We start from the raw sequence: 20,177 nt of genomic DNA on the forward strand, positions 1-20,177 counted from the left end.
AACGCTTTGAAACAATAAAATGCTGCTCATGTCCGCTTGGAAATGACGTGGCAGACATCTCGCATGACAGCCATTTACAGATTTAATCAAGGTGCACAGTTGGTGCCATGGTTACAGCACAAAGTTCTCTCCAATCGGATTTTGTTTACAGGCTCAGTCGCTCTACGTGATGCTCATGGTGGATTACTGGCTGGGTAACAGGGGTTTGAATCTCGGCAGGGATATTCTCAGCCACAACATGTAGATCCAGCCCTTTATTGCATACCGGAGGAATTTTCTAGGATGCAAAGTGGAAGGGACGTGAAGCTGACACTTCACCTTCATCTATTGCCGAGGTTCAAAGTGTGTGGAGCTATTGCTCCATTCCCCTCATACTCATTAATGCGATGCTCTTAATTAAGGACAGGGACAAATTTGCTTTTTATCTCCATATTTTAGGACCCATGAAGGATAGAATATTCTGTATGATCTAAGATTATCACGGCGGTGATAAAGATTTCTATCTTCTGGGATTTAACGCTATGTAGACCGGTGAAGCCGCTCATAGTGACCGCTCGGTCTATGGCATGTACTGTCTTCTTCCGCTCATACACTCGAATCGTGGATTTGAATCCCACTTAAGGCATGGTTGTCTGTCTGCATATATTCGGCGTTTCTGCTGTCCTGTGTGCAGGTAGCGGCCTTGCGACGGGCTGATCCCCCGTCCAAGGAGTCCTACCGACTGTGCAAAAGATCAAGAAACTGGAAAAGCGGCCAAGGCAAACAAGGGCTGTAGAGCCATAGATAGATAGATAGTTCAAACAATTTGAGTTATTAAAACTTCGGTTACACACTCTCTCTAAATCACACTTAAATACAGAAAATACAGCGCTATCGCTGATTTACACAATTTACAGTTCACCGTTGCATACGCACTAGAATTGTCTTTATCCACTACTCGTCTCCTAGCAACAAATCACAACACAGAAATTATCACTTCAAATCACTATTCTTGTTACATCGTCTTCAATCACTCTGTTATCCACTGACCCACTCTGTCCTCAATTAATCTTCACAATTCACGCTCCATACTCATCCTTGTATTCTCAACTGCTGAAACCTCCTGGATTCTTCACTAACTGAAGTCAAATTCAAAGTGAGAGTTACTTTAAGGCTGGCGGTGTCCCACCAATCAGTTCGTCTTGGCACTCCGCCCCTTGAGAATTACGACCAGAGATTTTATTTTTCCAACTGAACTTTTGTGGTAATAGTCCTTATGTAATATCCTCTTTGACGAGAATACGGATTTGTCTCTTAGGAATATGCTTGGCTTTTCGTCAAGTGTATATTTCGCACATATAACATCTTAGTGAAAATTCTTCCTTTTGCGCTACACAAGTCCTCTCTCAGTACTGGCTTTACAGAGCAGATCATATCTAACTTACCGATCTTTATGCTACAACGATCTTGGTTATATAGTCGCCGCGAGGACAACAAAGAAAACAATTCATGTGATTCCTAGTACTGTTGGAATGTGACGTTATTGAACTTGCGCTAGCCGTTGCGTAGAAGCGGGTTGCTAACTTCGTTCCATTGTTGCGTGCTTCTAGCGCCGGTTTATCTGTCCGTTATCTAGGAACGCTCTGACCATCCACATTACGATAGACTGGTGAAAGTCAGTCGACGTTTCAGAAGAATATGTCGCCTGCATTGCTTGCTACCTGTTTCGTGCTGCTTTCTTATTTGACTTACGCTTAAACTATGAAGATGGAGGCAGTAAGCTCCTCCGACACATCGGTTGACTTTCACAATACTATATGACGTTATATCGCAGAATACAGCCCCATCGTAAGAGTTAATTCTTCGCAGAACACTGTTCAAGTGAGAACCTTAATAATACTAAGGATAATGACGATAGCAAAGTCAAAACGAACGTCGAAAAAATCATAATCACACAGAAACATTTTACCACTTATTATCTAGACTCTCGGATTGAGCCACCTTGAACTGCCTGACCCGGTCACAGTGGTCGCGCGGTTTAAAGCGTGAAATGTCTTCGCCCGCTCGAGCACTGAAATCGTAGGTTTCAGTCCCACTCGAGAAATGGATGTCTGACCACATTTTCTGTGTTTGTGTTTTGTGCAAGTAGCGTCCTTGAGACAGGCCTGATTACCCGCCCAAGGAGTCCTGTTAACTATCTATAAGACCCTTTTTAATTGCTAGTGGGGTGGGACTAAGCTCCTTGTACTGCGGCCACTTCTGGTCTGTTGTACCAGCCCCAGATGATAGGCGAGGGTGATTGTGGAGCAATTGGTGGAATGAAAATTGGCAGGGGAAACCGAAGTACTAGGAGAAAACCTGCCCCAGCGCTACTCTGTCCACCACAAATCCCACTTGACCAGACCCGGGATCGAATATAAGACCCATAATACCAGAATAATTCTGGGGGGAACAGCCAGAAGCCCTAATACGAAAGATAGAAGAATACGAAAAAGAAGGAGAAGAAGAAGAAGAAGAAGAAGAAATTGCTTGAGGAGACATGGTCGTGTTTACAAAATTACGTGAACATATTAGTTTGGAAAGTAAAATGGGCCGTTAAAATTTTCACCGTTGTATTATAAGCAGATACATTCAGTGCCTGCAAGTACAGTGGAAGCTTGGCAATCCGAACCCATGTTAATGCCAAGTCCCAGTAATCTCAATTGACCTGCAGTACCACAAGAAGAATCGACATCTCCAGAAGTTAATCTAATAAATTTAAATTTTTGCAGTAAAAATTAATTTTGTGGGACATGATATTATGTGTTAATGGACCTGCCTCTCCAGGTGGTGCAAGATGAAAAGCGGTTACTGCTTGCCCCGAGCCCGGCGCGTAGTTGAACGTCGATTGCATTGAAAAGTATATTATTGTGACATGTATAAGCGACTATAGGTGGGGTCTGGGTTAGTAATTGGGTTTATTGAACTCTTACAGAACATGACTACAAGTAACCATAACGCTCTCGCTAAATCACACATTCTGCAGTTCACTATAACACGTACGGAATCTTCTAAGTCTTCTGTATCTTCACCGGTTTATGTCTGGTAACGGCTTCCAACGCTGTAGGTTCCTCAGCTACCGCGTTCACTTCCTGACTGGCCGGCGATTATCTCGTAACTCACTCGTTGCTCCGACTAACCCCCAGGCTGACGGCCATCTCACACCAATACCCTACTTCTCACTGCCGTATCAAGACTCCCTCGTAATAACAGTTGCTCCTCGTTATATAACCACGGATCACATAGAAAACACCTCTCCAAACAGTTCGTCTATTGTTGCGTCACGTAGGTATCTCACGGTCGGCGAAGAGTACACCGCTTCCCAGTTACTCCGTTGTTGCCCGTTACGAACCTGTTGCGGTCATTACCTAACAACTGCCGTTGTTTACAGAGCCATTACCCAACACCGGCTGTTGTATAGCTGCTTATTTCGTGGTCGTTGCCTAGCAACGGGTCTACATACCACAATACACTTTTTTTTGGGTATTTATGCATACAATGTTTCTATAAATCGTTTGAATAAATAATTTTAATAATGAAATCAAATTTTTTATTTGAAATCCAGTAATCAGAACGATTCGATAGTCTAAACACATCAGTGCTTAGTTGGTTCGGATTATCGAGGCTGCACTGAAATGATTTTGATCTCTCTTGAGATTAACTTGTGTTAACTGATAACACTGTTGATTACAGACGTGTTTTACTTGGTATTCCTCCTCTTCCTCCAATGTAGTCACTGGGATTCTTCCTTGAAGTGGGCTACGCTCCTGTCCATTCACATCGTTTCAAATTATTTATTCATTAATCGTCCTACCGTTGGACGCTACAGAGTCGGAAATAATTGCAGCGTCGAAAAAGTCATAAATAAGTCAAACCAGTATTGATTGTGGTGAACCAAATGTGATCCGTCTGGTTAACAACAGAAAAAGAGACTCTACTGGAATCACATCTTGGCCGGTATTTAGAGAACATAGAGCAAGCTGGAGACAGAAGAAACAGAAACGTGAAGAAAGGAAATTTTCATACCCTGAATCCAACCAATTGACGGGCCGGAGATGAAGCCGCATATTTAAATTTATTACGTGGCCCTTGGATCGACTCAACCTTTAACAGAAATGAGTACCAGGAATATTCTTGGGTGTAAAGTGAGGCCTGGGCGTAGGGCTGACAACCTTGCCGCCATCTATGAGCAGATTGTCTAGAGAATGTGGGAACCTCAACGTCTCACAACCCTATGAGCCTCCACGGCCTGTTACAGGGATAACTTTACTTACTTACTTACATAGTTCCTTAATCAGGAGTCGGGATAGCTCAGTCGGTATAGCGACTAGCTAAGGGCTGGATGACCGAGGCGTCGGACTTCGAGTCCCGGTAGGGTCAAGAATTTTCTCTTCTCCACGTCGTCCAGACCTGCTCCTCCTGAAGATAGAGGCGATACTTTTTTCCGAAACATAGGTTCACACAGGATATACACGGCGCCAAGTCTCAGAAGACGGAATTCCTCATGTTATCTTCATCACGTCAGGCGGGACTTCTAATTAACATAATGGCTGATTATTACGGCGGAATCCGCACTAATAATTAAATATTCCTCTGGCAATGGATAATTTGCACCATAAATTCTGTGCAAAGGATCAGCCTAATTCCATCCATAAGCGCACCCCTTGAGAATTTAACAGGAGCTCGTCTATTCAAGAAGTTCTTAACGAACGTTTCGTTGCTATTCGCAAGAACCAGCAATGGATTCATCGTCTTTGCCACAGATATTGAGGGAATCAGCGATAGGCCAACATACCGGTAGAAATCTCAGACTGATATAGAAACCAGGTTTACAGATGCAGTTCCTCAGAAGCCATGGTGTCTCAGTTATTGCAGTAACTGCTTTCGGAGTGGACGAAAGGAGTTCGAATCTCAAAAGGAGCTTTGGGGATATTTCTCTTGACCACCACTTCAAACACTATAGGTAACTATATTACGTTATCCTATATAAGCTTTACATTTTATGTAACATGAACACATAGGCCATGTCATAGCTCAGGCGGTTAGTCGCCGGCTTCCCACCGTGGCAGGCCGGGTTCGAGCCGAGGTCAGTTCATGTGGGGTTTATGGTGGAAAAAGTGGCGTTGGCGCAGGCCTCCTCCAAGTACTTCGGTTTCCCCTGCCAATTCGGATTCCACCAATTGATAAATAATCATCATCTATCATCTGGGTCTAGTACAATAGGCCAAACAGTAGCCGCAGTACCAAGATGAATCAATCTCGCCCCATGAGAGGAAAAATTAAACAGATACGGCACATATGAGTAGTTTAAACAGTTCTTTTACACATAGTAAGTTACTCATGTTTTGGGGCACCTTGGGGGCAGAAGACTTCCCATTTCTTATCAATGGTCTCCTACGGTCTGTATCCATAATTTACTGGTTCTTCTTCCATAATTAACTTTTAATACACGTGACAGAAAACTTCTAGAATTCTTAATCCGTTTTTAAGTTTGTACGTCAAAGTTTAACTTTCAGTAACAGCGGTTAGAGGGAAATTTTCCCAATTTTTCTGATGTCCCAAACTGAGTGGGTTGAACCTGTAAGCCTTGAAGTCCGATCACGATTTAACCATTTAAATCTAAGTGGTTGAACACGTATCACCTGCAGTAAAATACAGGAACTCCCTATTCTGCCCAGACAATGGATCTGTATTTTTCATATGATTACCACAATAAACTGCGTTTTTTCTCGTAATCAATATTAAACATGCTGAACTTTGTAGCTGAGAAGTAGTGTGTTTCCTGTGAAATACAAACTCAATTTTTATATATTGTTTAGAATAATATTTTTGAACCTCGGCCCTGCCTTGTTGTGACATAGCAAGACCAAGACCGTCGGAAAGGAAGGTAGCATTGTTGTCAGATATCCAGTTCCGCACATCACAGAGTACAATCTTAAACTTTCAGTGATCGCAGTATATGTACATACCAAAAGGTCTAACGAAAATATGCTCACAAATAAAACATAAAACTAGGAAGGCACCTCACAAACACGTGATTGTAGGCCAGTGAAATTTCGAGGCGGACATCCTTGACGTCGCTCTCAGTCATTGTTATGTAAGACAGCCAACATCTCTGGCAGGAAGGATCGTTAAATCGTGGCAGGAGTGCAAGGTGCGTGAGGGTTGCTTAGTAGTATGCAGGTGAGAATTATTCACTTTATGGAAATCTTGCAATGTCATGTTGCCCCTAACAACAACAGAACATCAATTTGAAGAACTACCCACGTTTCCCCCTACAGTTGTTGCGTCCACTTACCAGCGCGTGGAGATCATGCCCATATTCATTACGGAGCGCAGTTTTGTTGTGTATTTGACGGCGCACTTGGAGGAAATGTGAAATTATAATTATTAATTAAGTGACCTTAAAAATTTGTGGACTATAATAGTAATAGTAATAATAATAAGAAGAAGAAGAAGAAGAAGTACGTCAATACAACGTGAGCCGGGAGAGCGCAGTCGGTATAGCGGCTAGCCTCGGGCTAGGCGACGGAGGGGTCGGAGTTCGAGTCCCGATAAGTTCAAGAATTTTCTTTTCTCCACGTCGTCCAGATCAGCTTTGAAGTCCACTCAACCTCCTATCCAATGAATACTGGAGCTCTTTTCCAAGGGTTAAAGCGACCGGGGTGTAAAGCTGACCACTGAATTCCAACCAGTACCGAGGTCGCGAAAATGTAGGTTCATGGTGTAGTACTTAATTAGTTAAGCACAAATTTGGGTTCACTCGGTAGCGTAGTTGGTTGAGGCACTATGCTACAATCCGGAAGGTCGCGGGATCGAGTCCCGATGAGGTTTCTTTTTCAATTGATCTAATCCTTCCAGCCGCACTATGGCCCTGGGGTCGACTCAGCCTCTAACAGAAATGAGTACCAGGAATATTCTTGGGGGTAAAGCGCGGCCGGGGCGTAAAGCTGACAACCTTACCGCCATCTATGAGCCGATTGTCTAGAAAATGTGAGAATCTCAACATCTCACATCTCTATGGGCCTGCACGGCCTGTTACAGGGATAGCTTTACTTTTACTTGTAAGCATGAGGCAATAAATTCCTCGCATATGTCGGCAAATGCTTCCGTTTCGACACAGCAAGTCACCTGAAACAGTCTAATGGTTTGGTGAATTAATTATTCTGCCAAAATGTGAACAATATACGTATATGCATTCTCCATAAGGATTATAACAAGAATACATTTGAGAAGGGCATAAAATAAATGCAGTAAATATATGAAAATGTGATTACAAAGAGATTTCAATGGAGCAAATACGAGTATATCTATATATAAACAAAATACTTTTTTAAATATCTGCATTCTGATTTGTAATTGTACTTCTGCAAATTATATTATGTCATAACAGAAAAGCATGTGAAACACCGCTTCTGCCTCCTAAGCGTCATCTTGGGCGACCATATGTTGTGACTTTTAGTTGAAATCTTGCACGGTTATTACGTATACGTTCTATAGGCTTACACTATGATCGTGATTCGTAGTCAGAAGTCTATTAAACGAATTTAATTTCGCTTTTCATCGGTAGAATATATTTTTATTAAAACTGAAATCAAAAAATAAAGCGGCAGTTGTATAAATAATTTGTTTTAGAAATATTATTTAGTTGGTTGAGGGGCTATGCTACAAGCCGGAAGGTCGCGGGTTCAAATTCCGATGAGGTCATTGGATTTTTTTCAATTCACCTAATCCTTCCGGCCGCACTATGGCCCTGGGGTCGACTCAGCCTCTAACAGAAATGAGTACCAGGAATTAATTAAATAATTTTCCTAGGGAGTAAAGCGCTGCCGTCGTGTAAGACTGACAACTTTACCGCCATCTATGAGCCGATTGTCTAGATAATGTGGGACCCTCAACGTCTCACAACCCTATGGGCCTTCACGGTCTGTTACAGGGATAGCTTTACTTTACTTTTTATTGTGTAATATAGTGTATAAATATACCGTAAATTTATTTCAATTTTTTTAATAAGTAAGATTAAAAAATGATGTTTCTCCCAAACAAAATGTTACAGTTTTTCAGCTGCTGGATATGTAATAGATCTGTAATTATAATAAGTAACCACCAAGATCAATCGGAGATGCACAGTTTGATATTGCTTCATGCTATTTTATTTCATAAACAGTAGTAGAATTGCTTCTATTAAAATAAGTGAAGACAAAAATTGATGTAACAGGAATATACATTATGTTACTTTCTTTAAATATCGTATAATATTTTATTACATATTTATTTTTAACGATCGTTTCACATTTCATTTTCAAGAAAATGGTCATAATGATTTCTGGCGATCCGTATCATCACATCAAGAAGATAATAAATGCAAATTTATAATTTACAATTAACTACACATTATAGTACCTTAAATCGATGTTTTGTGATTGCTATCGACTGCAGTTGAATCGATTTATATTCATGTGGTACGTCATACCCGTCATACCTGCGTCCTACCATGCAGTACTTCGATGGGCCAGTGCAGTCAAGTGCAGTAGACAGGAACAGCGGGAACAGCCAACAGGGAAAGATGTTCTGAGGAAAGAAACAAGGCCGTTGACTACATTTTACTTAAATAATTCTAGAGCCTCCAGTGACTGTCAGTTGTAAGTAACTACAGTATAACATTACAAATTACAAATTACAATTACAACATTACAAATTCTTCGACTTAGTAATATTGGAATTGAAAATGAGAACAGGTTCGTGCGGGCTTGACAGATATAAACGTACATTACTCAGTGAAAAGCGTTATTTATTCGTAACATATTTCAAATAAATTTTAATGAAGGCTGATTAAGATTCTGCGGTGTCTATATTACACTTTAATTACACTCAGTATCTTGAGCGTCATGCTGGTTTGAAAGAAGGAAATACTGTTTTTGCTGAAGCAGTAACTTCGTAGACATTTTGCCTGGCATTTGTGTTCGTCATTGTGTTCTCACTTTTACTGCGAAGCAAATGAAATTAGTGATGTTAAAATTTACAATTGAAAGAGAACGAAAATGCAGTCATTCAGTAGTTATCACTGCTGTTTCGGGGGGGGGGGCTAGGCCGACTCCCTTGACTCTGTTATCTATGCAGATGCTGCGATAGTAAACTGGATCACGAGTGCTTCCTTACATGTCCTTCCCAATTCAAATTTCGCTGTCTTCCATTTGTAATTCAAAAGGTCATCTAGCCCGTAGCAAGTCGCTATACTTAGAAGGGATCTCGTGAACACGGTAATGAGTAGCCGGACGACTGGTGGCTTGTCATAATGACTCAGCTACATTGGAGTTAGTTTAGTTATGCACTAGAGGAAGCCGCCTCCTTTTTGAAGTTTTCTTACCTGTAAAAATATAGATGATATTTCAAGTAGGCTATACATGTTTCTTTTGTAAATTTTTGAGCAATTATTTTAAAGTGATGTTAACATTTTTGGCGCTTGTATGCGATCTGTTTCTAATTTATATCTAGTCCTCAATGACTTCAGCCATTTCAACCCATCCAGGAGCACAAGTAACTTATAAACATATCCGGCTTTACTGAAAACGCGGAATGTAAAATATGTGTGTGCCAGGTTTTGACCGGACGCGCGTACCGATAATGCTCTTATAACTCATCTTTGAAAGATTCTCTTTTCGAATCTCTGCTGGGACATCAGCTATCCTGGCCCAACATTTTTCGTGGTTTTCATTGGTCCCTGCAGGATAGTACCTCTATTAGAAAATGACTGTTTCCTCCCAAATCCTTTGCAATTCATTATTCATATATGGTGCAATTAGACGCTATATGATCTGTTTACTGACAGAGTCGTAAAATTAGCCCTCCACCTTCATTACCCTTCTTCAAATTTGTATACTCACTAAGAGGCCTTGATAGAAGCAGAGCTTCTTGTTTTGTTTAATGTGATTCACTCTACTTGCTTCAACTTCAACGTAAACATCGATAATACAATTTTGAAATAGTTTCCCTACTACCGTACAGTATGCTCAACCCTTCTCTCGCAGTCTGTATGCATAGAACTGACGGACCTTAACTTCACAGTGCTCTTGTATCTCTCACTCACTCACTCACTCACTCACTCACTCACTCACTCACTCACTCACTCACTCACTCACTCACTCACGGAGCTCAGCCATTCTTGAGAAACCGTCAGTTATGCAGTTACTCAAGAGCCTCCCAGTATTTTATGGAACCCGAAGGTTCATTACCGTATTCACAAGAGCCCTCCACTGGTCCCTACCCTGAGAAAGATCAATCCAGATAGACTTGAAAGGATTCTGACGATGGTGTATACTGTACTTCTTTTGGCTTATTTTGGACTTCACCCATCGTCTCCGAAACGTCGTGTTTTTTTTGTCTTTTATATACCAGACGATGGGTGAAGTCCAAAATAAGCCAAAAGAAGTACAGATCAATCCAATCCATATCATCTCCCATCTCTCTAAGATCCATTCTATTCCAAGTACCAAATCTCATATGCATTTTCTTTTGCTCAGGCCGTTTGTCCACAGAATCCGCCCAGGTCCGAGGCTTATTTTTTATGGTGAAGAGTTGTTAGCCTCATGCCCAACCCCAAGCTGGAGGACCACCTCTTGTCGGCTGTCCGCGACTGCTTTTTCAATATATTCGCAGCTTCCCTCCATACATGAAGGGCTTCTTCTCCATCCGCAACCTAAGGACGCGCCATGCCGTGGTGACAAGGGGACCACCATTTTCCAAATTCAGTGATCATCCTTATCGTTGCAAGGAAGCAGTAGTGGCCAGGGAATCGGTTCCCAGTTGCGTCTCGGTGTTCTGAGACGTGTCTGCGTGCGGATAGGTATGAACGGACAACCACCATCTCGATACCCGCTGGACTGCTCTGTAATGCCAGTTTTACAGAATACATTTCTGTCTCTCTAGATATCCCTTTCCTCTGCTGGCTTTTCCGTTTTCAGCCATTTCAATGAGCACACTGGCTCAGGCTGTAATGCCTCTGACTTTTATTATGGAGATGCCAGGTTCCATCTCGGACGACGAAGTATATTGTTTTCCTCATTACCTTCGGACGAATTCTAACAAAGTTCCTTGGAATAGTCTATGGATTAATCCTTCCACATCTTTTCCACTTCATCATTCATTAGTCATTCTACCATTAGACACAACACGAACCTAGTCTGATCTACTGAGCTCGTCATTAAATGAACCGCGAATAAATACAATTTGAATCGGCTTTTCCGTTTTCAGCCATTTCAATGAGCACACTGGCTCAGGCTGTAATGCCTCTGACTTCTATTATGGAGATGCCAGGTTCCATCTCGGACGACGAAGTATATTGTTTTCCTCATTACCTTCGGACGAATTCTAACAAAGTTCCTTGGAATAGTCTATGGATTAATCCTTCCACATCTTTTCCACTTCATCATTCATTAGTCATTCTACCATTAGACACAACACGAACCTAGTCTGATCTACTGAGCTCGTCATTAAATGAACCGCGAATAAATACAATTTGAATCTCGTTGCTGGATTTCTGTGTGTGAGAAAAGGAACCAATTTGTGAAGGCAGTTCTTCTAATACTGTGAATGTTTTTTTATTGCTAGTGGGGTGGGACTAAGCCCCTTGTACTGCGCCCACTTCTGGCCTATTTTACCAGTCCTAGATGATAGGTGAGGGTGATTGTGGAGCAATTGGTTGAATGAAGATTGGCAGGGGAAACCGAAGTACTCGGAGAAAACCTGCCCCAGCACCACTTTGTCCACCACAAATCCCACTTGACCAGACCCGGAATAGAACCCGGGGCCGCCGCGGTGGGAAGCCAGCGACTAACTACTTGAGCTATGGCGCGGGCACGAATGCTTGTACTAAGAAAAGTAAAAAGTTTAACGACAAAGGTATGTTATTAAATTGGCAGATGTGTTTGATGATATGCTGTATATGTTCTTTTTTTTTTTGTTTTGTTTAAAGGGACATATTTTATGTTTCTATTTGATGATAGTAACACAGTCAGCTTCCGAAACGATGCCATTTTAACCAAGAATGAAACGACGGGAAATCTCTAAGGATATTTGTAAATTTAATAATCGTTCTATCTAGATTTCAGTTTATTTCTGTAATATTTTCCACTACAATTTCTGACTAAGTTAAGTATTCTAGGTAGAACCCCAACATTTTGCGTCGTTACCAGCTGTTGTCACATAGAACATGCATACTATGAAATTTGCAGGTATGGGTATGAAATACGTACATGCCTAAGTACAGATCTGGCACGGCCTCAACCAAACCAGAAAAGCATGAAAAGTTCCTGGAGTTCGAGTCCAGGTAGGGTCAAGAATTTTCTCTTCTCCACGCCGTCCAGAACAGCTCTGAGGCCCAGCCAGTCTCCTATCCAATGAGTAGGGGGGCCTCCTTTCCCCGGGGGTCAAGTGGCAGGGGCGTGAAGCTGACTACTCATCCCCAAATAGCGCCAAGGTCAAGAAAATATGAATCTATACATCCACTCCCCCATACGCCTTTATTGCGTAGTGCTCAATTAGTTGAGTACAGGGACAATTAAAAAAAAATAATAATAAATACCTTAACAAAAATCTCAGACACATGTTCACACACAATGTAAAACCACACGTGAAATGGCGCTAATGTGAACCCTACTCACAAGTAGGTGAAGTAATTGGTACGATATTAAGAAGTAGGCCTGCTAAGATTATATTAACTTCTAAAATCAAGTGGTTACTATATGTACCACAAGTTTTAACATACTGAACTCTAAGTCTACACACAGAGTGTATTGGTGTATTTCGTTATGGTTCTCACAATAAACAGCGACTGTTTCCCTAAACAGCATTAGCCAGTTTGCTTTTATAGCGCAGACGCGTTTCTTGTGAGATAACCTACTTATTTAGTAAAGATAGACGAGTTCTAGAACGACCTTGTGTGTGGAGGAACAATATTATGGCCATGTGTGTCGCCGGGACCTGTAACCAAGAATGACAGTGCTGGCGAGGGCCAGCAGCAAATTATTGCCCTGCTGAGAATAGTCACAGAAAAATTGACCTTCCTTTCGTCGAAGCGGGAGCTCCGTTTCAGAATGTCTTAGAAAGAACAAAAATATGGTCATGTTTGCCAATGGGGCCAGAAACCAAAAATGACTGTGCTGGCAAAGACCAACAGCAAATTCCTACCCTGCTCAGTCTTTAAGTTTTAACAGCTCTGTTGGTACGGTGTTCATACCAAGTGTCATTACATTTACTCAACTGGTTCAAAAGTTATAGGAGACACACGCATACACACAAAGACATTGCCGAAACACCCGTCTTTCCTTGCAAAATACGTAGGTTAGAAAGTTGGTAGAAATTCAGTTCAACAGCGTCGCGAAATAACCTGAAAACCGATTGTCACAGTGCACACACTCCAATAGCTGTGTTGGTCTCCAGCCCCTAGCGTTCTCAAGGCCAAATGACCGGGACATATACCTGTATAGGTATGATTAAATGGAGACCAAAATTATAAACCGCAAAAAATCCAAACATGTAGGAGTTATTACGATTGACCTCTGCAACGACTCTTAAAAGGCGTTGTATATTTTTTCTAACGCAGCTAAATCTCTGCAAGCAGGGAAGACTTCACTGCACATATTATTTCGGTGACAAAATGGTTGCAAATAAACATTTTGAATCCGTAAACGTGACATGGGTGAGTATAGACGGGTTTTGGATTGGACGATTGAAATTCTTTCATCTCATACATTCACACAGTTCGGGTCTACAGTCGATACAAGCGCTATGGCTATTCTACACACGTTACATCTCACCGTTACATACGCACTAGGATTTTCATTCTTCACTAATCTATCCTGGCAATGGATATATAACCGCCTCACAGTCACTTCAAATCACACACGAAGTCTTCTTGTCACAGTCTAACCGTTCTTGCCATTATTCTGCAACTGCCAACTCAATTCGTTTCCAAGCCCATACCCTGGCGGCTGGCGTCTCCAACTTGACTAGTCAACTTCACTTCATGCTCATGATTTATTCTGACCGTCTTAACAGTGCATACATTTATTCACCTTACTCTTCTCTCTTGCACTACATGTTTCGGCACTAAAGTGCCATCTTCAAGTGCTTTTCGATGTACGTCGAACTACTGCATTGCATGCCCTTTTTGTCTTTATACTAAAATAACTAAAATATATATGACGAATATATATTTTAGTGCCGAAACATGTAGTGCAAGAGAGAAGAGTAAGGTGAATAAATGTATGCACTGTAAGACGGTCAGAATAAATCATGGACATAAATCAGTGCAACAGGAAGCTAAAATATAACACTTCATGCTGCTGAACACTTCTCTATAAGCACTTTGCACGGACCACATAGAAACGCCGTATTCTATTGCCCCGTATTGTTTTAGACGTGTTTACTGATCCGTTGCGCGCGTTAGCGTCCTCATGCATGTGTTTACCGAGTCGCTACCTAGTAATGGGTCGGTAGGTCATACTTGCCGACGAAGTTTCACCGAATATTACAAAAGTTTCTTAATAAAACGAACTCGCATTATTGTTTATACCTACTTCGCATGTGACGTATAGTCAAAGAACAAAGCAAATAACCAATGAACTGTAAAGCTTAGTGGACCAAATTTTACAGGACAATGTCTTCAGTACTTGACGACTTTCAGAGGATTCTCGATCTCCTCGAGTGCCCGTCATGCAAGATAACGATGTCAGCACCCATCTTCATGTGTGAAGTCGGCCACAGCGCATGCGGTTCCTGCAAACTAACCGTGCAGAAGTGCTGCATATGCAGGTAACGATTCGAATGGCATTTGTGCTAGACTGCTGTTCAGATAGCCCGTCTTTCGATACCAGTTTCGTGTGCTTATCAATTGTAATGACGGTTGAACCACTGGATGGATTTACAAGAAACTTGTTCTAAAAATGCCTTTAGCAGTGGCCCTAACTTTGTTGGCTTAGATTTGTTTAAATCATGGCGGGTTCGAGTTCCGATGAGGTCATTGGATTTTTCAGTTGACCTAATCCTTCCATTTGCACTATGGCCCCGGGGTCGACTCAGTCTCGAACAAATGAGTACCAGGAATCTTTCTGGGGCGTAAATGGCGGCCAGTGCTTAAGGCTGACAGTTTTACTGCCGTCTGTGGGTTCTTTGTCTAGAAAATGTGGGAGCCTCGATGTGTCACACCCCAGTGGGCTTTCATGGTCTGTTGCAGGGATAGCTCATCTTCCCATTAACAGTATTAACATGACATTCGCACTACATTAACGTTACTTGATACTGAGTCTGAGAATGTTCAACATTAAACATTCTTTTTTCTAGAATACAAAACACCATGCCAATCTTTTGAAATTTATATTCGGCTTCTGTTATGATGATAGTAATTAAGAAATTAATGGGAGCACAACATGTAATTTTGCTCGGAGATAGTTTCTCAACCCTCCTTTCAGATTCAGCACGAAAAATGTTGTAATTTCGTGTGCCATATTTTAACTTTCACAACAGGTGTAAAGGTAATTTCCGTTTATCGCCATGCCTCTCTGAGAATTGCCGCAAGGGGCCGAACATGAAAAGCAGTACATTTAATTTGATCTCTTAAATTTATTGCGCTGTGTCTTCTTATTCCAGTAATTAATATGAAATATCTTGTGTTGGCTGTTACAGACAGTGCTAATTAGTGTTATATATGTTATATAGCACCGACAAGCCGGGATAGCGCAGGCGGTATAGCGACTGTTTGCGGGTTGGGCGGTCGAGGGGTGGGAGTTCGAGTCCCGGTAGGGGCCGGGTCTGGGGCCTGAGTGTGAAGCTGACCACTCAACTCCAACTTGTGTCGAGGTCAAGAATACGTGGATCTACATATCCCTGCCCCCATACGTCTTCATTACGTAGTGCTTAATTAAACACAGGGACAACTATATACGTATAAATGACCAGATATGGCCAATTGAAAGAGCAGTTTTGCTAGCAGACGTCAACACGCAACAGTGGACCAGTACGCTTGAATTGTACAAATGTAATTCCTGCTAGCCTTGCCATTTAGACTGAATATAAAATCGAATGTAATTAGTAGTCACGGGTCATTCACAAGTCTTTCTTTCATATTGTTAACCCAACGAAATTCTAATATACAAGTAAAAAAGCAAAGCTATTCCTGTAGCAGGCCATGGTGATCCATACGGTTTTGAGACGTTGAGGTTCCCGTATTTTCTAGGCAACTGACTCAGAAATGGTCATGAGGTTGTCAGCCTTACGTCTCTTGAACGCTGAATCGACCCCAGGGTCATAATGCGGCTGGAAGGGTTGCATTGTCTAGCCTCCATCCCACAGTTCTTGAATATAATTCCGCAAGCGTACTTAACACCTTGTACTTCCAGCTCGTTCCGCTGTATGCCGCAGCGGTTCCTACAGAAATTATCGTGAAGAAAGCAGTCTTCTGGGATTTGGCACCGTGTATATGTGGTGTTAACCGACGTTTCGGAGGAACGTATCGCCTCCATCTTCAGGGTAGAAGAAAAAATATATAAGAAATCTGCAATCAAAAAGACCGTGAGAACCGGTAAAAGCAGACCAGCAGCAGTCTGCTTTTACCGGTTCTCACGGTCTCTTTGCTTGCAGATTTCTTATATATTTTTTCTTCTACCCTGAAGATGGAGGCGATACGTTCCTCCGAAACGTCGGTTAACACCACATATACACGGTGCCAAATCCCAGAAGACTGCTTTCTTCATAGTCACCGCCGTGAAAGCCTCAAATCTTACATAGAAATTATCGTGTTCCCTCTCCAAACCTTGATCCCGCTGGCCTCTTTTGATTCGAAATTAACTCTAAGGGTGGTCACACAAACTGCGTCAAGACAAGCATCAAGACATGGACAAATGATGCAGTTTTTCTTCATTCATGTTTCGTCAGCATGAAGCTGACATCAGCATCATGACTCAGAACGGTGTGCGGCGGTTTTCGTAATCTCATTCGTTTCAATTGTGTTCCTTTCTTTGCGTCATGTCGCAGACATCGTGTCTTGACTGTTACATATCTTGATGCATGCCGATGTCCGGCCTACCTTACATTCTGAAGGATTCCATGAGAGGGGAGGGGGTCGGCCCATAGTAAGGCCTCTACCTGTACATGAAAACACAACATGCAAACCTATGAGGGGAGTTCGAATAACCGATCTTAGTGTTCCAGCTGCCCAAAACTCTTTTTGAGGATTGATTTCAATTACTGTATTAAGGCTAGACTTGTTTTGATGTAAGAAAGTCGGAGATACGAACTCGTGACTCTCAGTTGGCCGTTATCACCTGGTCCCATCGCAGGTGCAGGAAAGTAATGGCAGGCTGGAGATAGTTGCATAATGAGGAGATTCTTAATTTGTAATCGTGACAAAATATAATTAGGATAATTCAGTTAATGATGAGATATGATGAGATGGATGGGAGTATAACACGCACAAGAGATATGAGAAATATTTATACAGTTTTGGTCGGAGAACTTTAAGGTAAAAGAGGTCACTTAGAAGACCTAGACGCAAACGACAGGGAGAAATAGGCCTTAAAGAAACAAGATTGAAGGATAATGGTTTGGATTAATTTGGCGGGCTCCTGTATTAGCAGACAAGGGCACTGTCTCTTATATTTCCTTATATTTCATATTACGAAAGGTAGATTTTATATTGCTTGTTATGCACTACATTTTTGTTAAGCTTTCATTCTCAGTCATCGCTATAATTGTTTCTGTGGTCTGTAATTTACAGCTGCAACGTCAGATTTGTTAGGAATTTTTCTGTTAGAGTAGACAGTGGCATCCCAATAGAGTTAATATTTTGTATTTTAAATTTACATTTGTAGGAGATGTTAGCTGCGTGAGAATAAGTTATCAGCTAATTTTTCGCTTTTAGCTTTACCGGGCGCAAATACCATCTACTACTGATACTACTAATACTGCCACAACTACAATCATCACCAGAACAACCAACACTAGCACCAACACTAGCACCAACAGCAACACCACCGCCATCACTTTCGCCAACACGACCGCCACCAACACCGCCGCCACGACCGCCACCAACACCACCACCAACACCGCCACCACCACCGCCACCACCACCACNCACCAACACAACCGCCACCAACACCGCCACTACCACAAACATCGCCACCAAGACCGCCACCAACACCACCACCAACACCACCACGACGGCCGCCACCACCGCCATCAAGACAACCACAAAAACCTGCTATCTTCAAATTATAAAATCCGAGTTAACGAAAAGTGGGGCCTTCTGTCTTCCGTCAAATACTGAACTCGCTGTGACCAAATTCCCCGAGAGTTTACTCGCTTCACTGGACATCAGAAAAGAGTTAGATTTAAAGAAGTGAATTTTTCTTGAAATTAATATTTGCAGGGCCCGTATCACTGACCTGAAGAACGATTTTGCCGAGAGAATGTCTGCAATGATGAGAACTACATGCCGTTACTCGCGGTACGGGTGTCCAGTAAAGGTGAACCACGACCAGCGATATCAGCATGAAGACGCTTGTACCTTCCTACATGTTGAGTGCCTTGCAGGGATCGGTGAAGAAGGGGTGAAGTGTGGCTGGCGAGGGAAGAAGACAGAGTTGTTGGAACATGTTGTTTCTGTGCACGGGAAGTCTTCGGTCTACATGGGCCAGACGATCGAAGACATTGAGTGTCGAGAGTTTGGCAGAAATTTCGTCAATGTCACTTTATGGTGTGCGAAGGGAGAACTATTCTGGATGACCGTAAAACAAGATATAGTTAAAAACACACGCATGGAAGTTGTCCAGTATATTGGATCGAAGAGGAAAGCAACACAATTTCAGTACCAACATGAACTTAAATCTCTCGACGGAAACATGATTTTTTCCTTCCTTAACGTTACAAAGAACTGTTTCGAAGACTTCGATGCAGTTTTTGCTTCTAAATCCTGTTTTAATATAGATCTTAATTTCTTTAAGGAATTATTTCTAAATTCTAAAAAACGTGTGCCTGGGTACAAACTCACAATCAAGAAAATATTGCAGGCCTATAACTAACTACACTCTTAGCGCATTAGAATTATTACACTTACTGAGAGTTTCTTTCGGCTGTAGTAAAGGTTCTGAATTTTTTCTTAATTTTAAAAGCATATATTAATCATGTCTTTCCAAAGATTAAATGTATTTTCTGCTTTTATTTTCACAAAAGGAACCCGATCCATCTCTGTAAAAAAAATCAATTAACATCTACAAGAGATTAGATACTACACTGAAATTAGTTTGTGATACAAAATGAAAAATCTGAACAAATTACTTGACAGAAACAGGCCATTGGTTATATCTTGCATCTTCCTCGTCAATATAAAAGTTATAGACAACGCGATACAATTTCTGACAAAAGAGGATTGCTTCTGTGCGCTAAAAGTACAACTGATTCGTCGATTTCTTTATCAATTTTAACTTCATACTCGTATACTAAAGATATTAATATTTTTAAAGGTTTTATGTTTTTTAATTTTGCATCATACGGCTTCAGTGACCTATAGATGGTGGACATACTGTTGCACTATGACACTAGAGCACAATGATAAACCATTTGATGAAGAAGATAAATGTTTATATTCGTTAATATAAACTTATCTGCTAATAACTTCTAATAGATTTGATTACTTTTATGTATTTTACTGAAGATAATAATATTTCTAAAATTGAATTGCATAGTATCTAATTGTACATCTTAAGATTTTATTATTGCAGATAATAGCCATAAATGTGTTTGAAGATCGTAAGGCAGAAGTTTTTATTAGTAACCTTCTCAGACATAAAATTGAAAGACCATAAATAAAGAAAGTTATGGAAAGAAAGGCATTTTGTTGATTTAAGAAGCCCTCCACTGTCCATCGGGGCACGGAGATGCGTAGTTGGTTGCTGCACTACGCCACAAGCCGGAAAGTTGAGTGTTAAAATCCTGATGTCATTGGACTTTTCAATTGGCCTAATCCTTTCAACCCCACTATGGCCCTGGGGTCGACTCTGTCTCCTACAGAAATGAGTACCAAGAATCTTCCTGGGGGATAAAGGGCGACTAGCACGTAAGTCTGACAACCTCACCGCCATCTGTGAGCCATTGTCTGGAAAATGTGG

General features: G+C 41.5%; 1 protein-coding gene across 1 annotated transcript; it reads left to right on the forward strand.

Annotated features, from left to right (window-relative positions):
* Positions 1-8,526: 8,526 nt before the first annotated feature.
* Positions 8,527-18,413, forward strand: LOC111871885 (protein ALTERED PHOSPHATE STARVATION RESPONSE 1). The gene is made up of 3 exons (XM_033754445.1): positions 8,527-8,660; positions 14,671-14,829; positions 17,933-18,413. Exons 2-3 carry the CDS (start codon positions 14,675-14,677, stop codon positions 18,411-18,413), a joined length of 636 nt encoding a protein of 211 aa, XP_033610336.1. The 5' UTR covers positions 8,527-8,660; positions 14,671-14,674.
* Positions 18,414-20,177: the final 1,764 nt, after the last annotated feature.

This window comes from Cryptotermes secundus, unplaced genomic scaffold (genome assembly GCF_002891405.2).
Source record: "Cryptotermes secundus unplaced genomic scaffold, Csec_1.0 scaffold1350, whole genome shotgun sequence".
Taxonomy (NCBI): Eukaryota; Metazoa; Arthropoda; class Insecta; order Blattodea; family Kalotermitidae; genus Cryptotermes; species Cryptotermes secundus.